The 6,338-nt window shown below is 47.2% G+C and overlaps 1 protein-coding gene across 1 annotated transcript in view; it reads right to left on the bottom strand.

The window, feature by feature from the left end:
* Positions 1-1,573: 1,573 nt before the first annotated feature.
* The window catches only part of LOC103196896 (perforin-1), a 6,341-nt gene continuing 1,576 nt past the window's right edge, over positions 1,574-6,338 (bottom strand). Inside the window, 6 exon segments of the mRNA XM_007940718.2 lie at positions 1,574-2,172; positions 2,175-2,371; positions 2,373-2,493; positions 3,666-3,806; positions 3,809-3,883; positions 3,886-3,926. Coding sequence (XP_007938909.2) covers positions 1,574-2,172; positions 2,175-2,371; positions 2,373-2,493; positions 3,666-3,806; positions 3,809-3,883; positions 3,886-3,926 — 1,174 coding nt within the window.

Raw genomic sequence — 6,338 nt, 5'->3', positions numbered from 1 at the left:
CTCAATAATGACCAGAATTACTGGTCAGATGAAATCTGGTGAGACCCCCAATACTATGGCCCTGGAATACATTCTGCACCTGGAATAAAATGCACCTCCAGGGGCTGGCTCTCAGCCCAATAGTTAATAAGATGTACATGCAGACCACTCAGTCCAGGATGCCACACTCACACACTCAATGGTAATACATCCCTTAGAGCAATAGACCACAGGACATCAGAGGACCAACATTCAAATTAAGGAAATGCAGGACAAACAGGAGTGCATAAATATGAGGGGCACAGGGGGAGGGTTACAAGGTAGGGAGGAGAGGAGACTAAGTTAGGGTTGGACATGGTAAATGGGGAATGAAACTAAATGTACGCATTACGTTGAATGTAAAACAAGCTCTTAAAATTAAAAAAAAAAATCCCCTAATGTTTTAAAACCAAATAATAGTTTACCTTAACTATTGAAAAAGATCTGCATTGAGCATTACGGTCTTTTAAATACTGTCTATATGGGTTCATATTGACAACAGCAACTCAAAAGACTAGATAAGAACCTTAGAGGGCAGTACGTTTATGTTAATGAGGGAGCAACAACTCAAAAAAGATGTAGAAACTGTTGAATTGGTATATGTTTTTTTTTTTTAATCAGGTTTTTTTTTAATTTTTATTTTTATTAGGATTTGGGTGAAGATTTACAGAGTAAAGAATTGGTATATGTTTTGCTGTGCATATTCTCAACAATAACAAAATAAAATTCCAAGGAAAAAAAGAAAGAGAGAAAGAAATGGATTCAAGACAGTCATATTTGTTGTTCCTTACAACCCCAGAGAAGCTTCTGTTGATTTCCGAGGGACTTTTTATTTTTTCCATAAAAAAAAAACCCTTGGAGAGGTTTATTAGGACTTGCAGGAGAGGAAGGAGAGGGAGACAGAGGTAAGGAGGCTGGAACATCCCAGTCCAGGACAGGAAGAGCGAATACGTGGTCCGAGGAGATTTTGGATTAAAGCAAAATGAAGTTCATTGAAGTTCTTTGGCTCCCTGTCAGCAAGGGACTCTGAGAAGACAGGCAGGGCCAGGAACAGCCCAAAGCCCACATTCCAGAATGCTCAGGCTTTGCAATGGGCTGTCATTATTTTCAGCGCCCAGCAGCACTAGGAACCAGGCCCTCAGATCTCAGTGCCCAGTGTCAGAGAATTTTATAAATGGTTGTGAATGCATTTTACAGCCATTTCAGAAAGCACCTAAAAAACAAAACAAAACAAAATTCACTGCTGTCTAATCGAGTCCGACTCTTAGCGACCCCTCCTTGGGTTTCCGAAGCGGTATCTCTGTGGAAGTAGATTGCCCAATCTTCCTTCTGAGGAGGGGCTGGCAGGTTTAAATCACTAGCCTTCTGGTTAGCAGTCAAATGCCTTATGAAAAGGGGGAAGGGTCTGTTCCCAGTAGCCCTTGGTCTGCCCCGGCACCCACCCTCCTCCTAAATGACAGCCACCTTGTTTCTCTCTCTCCCAGGACACAGATCCTAAGAGCAGCTTTGCACCTTCTTTGCAGCTTCCTGGGGACCCAAGCACCCCCAGCGGCTCTTAGAGAAGCCAGTAGTCAAGGCCTTGGGCAGGTGAGATGAGCCACCAGCCCTCACCGCACAGCACCTCTGCAGCTCCCCAGGAGCTCCCCATGACTCCCTGAGGGCTGTACTGCAGGCACCCGGGTCCTCTCAGGTACAGGACACAAGTCACCTTGTTGGTGAACTCCAGAGACCCTTCACTAAAATAACAGATGTCTTTGATCTCTGATTTCTGGGCAGTAAGCTTTCGGTCACAAGAGCCGAGGAGGTCATCCCAGCCACAGTCTGTGTGACAGACCTGTACCCTCAGGGGTCCCATCATGGACAGGAGCACCTCCCCAAAGCCCATCTCTGTCATCCACCTGGGGTTGTTATTGTTCCATAGGGTGCCTGTCTTCAGCTCCTGGTCACCAAAGATGACCTTCACGTCAGCGTCTGTGGCAGTGACACTGTCTCCCCACAAATTGCACGCTTGGCTGATGACTATGTCCAGCCGGGCCAGGCCTCTCTGCCAAGGACAGCAGTCCTGGTTGGTGACCATCAAGCCATGGCACACACACTGGCATGGGTCATAGGGGTTCTTCCACTGTCCCGGGGGGCAGGGCTGGCTGCATTGTTCCACCGTGCCCTGTCCCTCATGTACTTGCTCACGGCCCGCCTCAGTGCCTCCCGTCATGGGTCACGGCCCCCCAGGAGCACATGAAGAGGCTCCAGGGTATAGTCCACCAGGCCAGGGCTGTCCTGCAGTGAGATCACCCAGGTGGAGAACTGCTTGGGCCCAGTCTGTTTCCCGAACAGCAGGTCATGCATGGAGGTAGTGGCCCACAACCACTTCTGAATAGCATTCTCTGTAGCCCTGGTGGAAGGAGGCCATGATCTTGTGTTGTTGCTTTTCTTCCTCACAGGCCTAGAGTTCCTTTGAGAAATTGGCATTGCCAACTGTGGTAGTTCAGTTTGTGTGTCAACTTGTCTGGGCCTGGTTAAGTGGCTGGGCAGCTGGTGGTAGTTACTCTTCATGATGAGACTGGCAATCAACTCCATGGTGGGATCTACCACAAGCAGCTGAGTAGCTGCTTTGGGTATGTGGTCTGCTTCCTATTTATAAGAAGTAGCTTTGGGAATGGTCTCTGGCCTATGGCACGCTTGGACCCTGCATGTAGCCGTGTCATTGCTCAGCAGTCTGCTTTGCTCTGCCAACCTTGGGACTTACAATGGACTTAAGTTAATGGCCTGCTATGTGGTTTGGTAACATTGGGACTGTACCCTTTTACTTGTCAACCTTGGGGCTTCTCAGCCTCAGCAGCCAGCAGCTGTCTGAGTGAAGAAATGCCTCTAGCTCAAGTGGGCCGGGAGCAGGAGGCAGAGCTGGACCCCAAGGTTGAGGGGCTTTTACCCAGCCCCTAGAGCCTGGCACTTTGAACTTGGACTTAAAGCCTCCAAATTGTAAGAATAAACTCCTGTTTGTTAAGGCCATCCCATTTGTGGTATATTCTTGTCAGAGCAACACTAGGAAACCAGAACACCAACTGTGGTAGTTAAGTTTGTGTCAACTTGGCTGGGCCTGGTTGCGTGGTGGGCAGATGGTGGTAACTATTCCCCATGATGAGACTGGCAATCAGCTCCATGGTGGGACCTACCACAAGCAGCTGAGTAGCTGCCTTTGGGACTGTGGTCTGCTTTCTGTATTTAAGGAGAAGCCTTGAGAATGGTCTCTAGCCTATGGCACATTTGGACCCTGCGTGTAGCCGTGTCATTGCTCAGCAGCCTGCTTTGCTCTGCTGACCTTGGGACTTACAGTGGACTTAAGTTAATGGTCTGCCATGTGGATTGGTAACATCGGGACTGTGCCTTCTTACTTGTCGACCTTGGGGCTTCTCAGCCTCAGTAGCTAGCAGCTGTCTGAGTGAAGAAATGCCTCTAGCTCCAGTGGGCCGGGAGCAGGAGGCAGAGTTGGACCTCAAGGTTGAGGGGCTTTCACCCAGCCCCTAGTATGGAGAGGCACTTTGAACTTGGACTTAAAGCCTCCAAACTGTAAGAATAAACTCCTGTTTGTTAAGGCCATCCCATTTGTGGTATATTCTTGTCAGAGCAGCACTAGGAAACCAGAACACCAACTATGCTGTATATGGCCTCGATGGCCAGGCAGTCACTCACCTCATTGGCCTTGAGCCTTTCTAGGGCCAGCTTGCAGGTGCGCAGGGCAGTGATGGCTAAGACCCAGCCCCCTAGCTCCATGGCCTAGATGAAGTGGTGCCATAGTTGGAGATGAGCCTGAGGTAGTTGGGCTCAGTGGAGGCACTGAAGTGAGGGGGCAGGGCCCAAAGGGCTCCATGAAATCAGGGCAGAGTGGAGGAGTGTGCACCAGGCAAAAGCTGCAGAGGAGAGAGCAGAGGGACGTCGGTCAATTCATTTCCACAAATTCATTGAGCACCAATTCTGTTCAAGTCAACAAAAAATATATGAAAGACCCTGAATGTACTTTGCAAGGGACTAAAGGGAGGAGATGAGCAAATGCCTGTGTCATAAAAAATACTACAAAAGAGTAAGCAATGCATTGCCCAGTGCTGGGTATCTGGTACCAGAAGGGGCTGGTAACGGCTTCATGGAAGAGGCAAAAAGATGGACTTATGGACTATGTCCTAGAGTAAAACTCTTAGACTATTAAAGTTGCAAAAAGATATTTGTTGGAAGCATAAAAACCATATGAGGCAAACAAATCGAAGGGGTGGCTGCATCCTGAGAATAGATATAGTGTGGAAACCAGGAACTAGGTTACAATGTTCTGATTGGAAGTTGTAAGATGAGAAGTCAAGACAACTGGTGGCAGGGATCTTTACAGTGATTGGTTGAAAATATGAATGTGGGTTATTTGGCCAGGTAAAGCGATTGTCAGGCTTGGTAGGATGGAGGGTCGACAAAAGAGGGGGAGGCCTTCAACAAGATGGATTGACACAGTGGCTGCGATGATGGCCTCAAGTATAGCAGGGATCGTGGAGCTGGCGCGGGATCGGGCAGTGTTTCGTTTTGCTGTGCATGGGGTCGCTATGGGTCGGAAATGACGGCACCTAACAACAGCAACAACAAAGCGGTTTTATGGGGCTGTTACAAGATAATTATCTTAAACATTTCCTGAAGGCAGCTGAGGGGGGGTCTCCTGTAAAGATCTTGTGTCAAGTCCCTTAAGAACATTAAAAACATTTCTTTTGCAATGTACTTAGATCTCCTGGGTCAGAACCCTCCCGTAGCTCAAAAAGAAAACAGTTTCTTAGTCACAAGCTTTTAACTCTGTACCAGCATCACTGATTGTTAAAGAAGTTAGCATGAGTCAAGATGGAGCCTGAACTCAGGCTCAGACGGGCCATTTCACTTTGGTAAAACACCTTAATTTTAGGGCTCTTGCACATAACCTCCTGGGTAATGCAGAGGCAGGACGTTGTCACAAAATGGGATCAGGCCTACTGCTAGGCCAGCCACCCTAAGTATTCTATCTGAAGCTCTTATTCAACTGGTAGCCTTTTGTTTGTTTGTTCCTGGTTATCAAAACAATAGTTGCCCATGTTGAAAATTTAAAAAGTACATATAGAGAAATCATTTCGAAAGCATATTAAACACTCTCTCAGCAGAATTCTCCATCCACTTTACCAACGTCACTGACCTTCCTCTTGGTTACTGTCTGGTTGATTCTGACTCAGGGCATCTCCATGTGCTTCAGAGGAAAACAGCTCCATAGGGTTTTTAACAGTTGATTTTTAATTAATTAATTAAATTGTGATGTGGGTGAAGATTTACAGAGCAAATTCACTTTCCATATAGCAGTTCACATATACTTTGTCTCATGGCATTGACCACAGTTTACCACAATGCAACAGCTCCCCTCCCACTTCCTCCCCATAGTTACCTCTTCCCTGTGTCCATCCCTCCATGGACTCCTGTCCCCTGAGCTGTCTCCCTGTGCATAAGCAGCCCTTCTTTCTCACATGATTGTTCTCTCCAAGGAGAATATCTACTTGAGATAAATGTTCAACTTATATGCCTGTCTTTTGTTTGGCTGGAAGCCACAGGTATGGGTTCAATTCTAGACCTGAAGGGCAGTTAGGGGCCATAGTCTCAGTGGTTCCACCAGACTCTATAGGACCAGCAAACCTGGTCTCCCTCCCCTTTTTTTCCCCTCCAAATGATTTTGGGTTTTGGTCCACATTGTTCTCCCTCTTTACCAAGAATCTCCTACATAGATCCCCTTCCAAGTAGATGACAGCGGTTGCTGGGCACCATCTAGTTCTTCTTGTCTTATAGTCGTATAGGTTGCAGATCGGATGGTGTACCAGTCGCTAGGACTGATTGTTTCTATGACTTTTTGGCTTTCTTCATTCTTTGCTTTGGACGAGGAGAGACCCATCATTGCATCTAGATGGCAGCTTGCTAGCTTTTAAGATCCCAGTCGCTAGTTGCCAAAGTAGGAGGTGGAACAATGTTTTGTGTAGTATGTTATGCCAATTGAGCTTGATGTTCCCTGCGACTATGGTCCCAAGCCCGCAGGTTCAAATACTCTGTCCCTCTGGGTAGCTGGCTGTGACCAAGCAGTGACCACAACCTTGCCCCTTGTCAGCTCTACTATACACCTGGGAATTCTGGTCATTCGCATAAACTTGTAGGACCATTGTCTGCCAACCCTATATATGTTCTTTGATACACTCCCTATTTCATAGACATACCTAATCATTCAGCCTGTCCACTCATCTATTCACCCATATACCCATGTTTGCCTTCACTGACAACGCAGTACT

This window comes from Orycteropus afer, unplaced genomic scaffold, assembly GCF_000298275.1.
Source record: "Orycteropus afer afer isolate SDZICR_OR568_19922 unplaced genomic scaffold, OryAfe1.0 scaffold00070, whole genome shotgun sequence".
NCBI classification, from domain to species: domain Eukaryota; kingdom Metazoa; phylum Chordata; class Mammalia; order Tubulidentata; family Orycteropodidae; genus Orycteropus; species Orycteropus afer.
The sequence above is the reverse complement of the archived record's forward strand: the minus strand, read 5'-3'. Positions and strand labels throughout refer to the sequence as shown.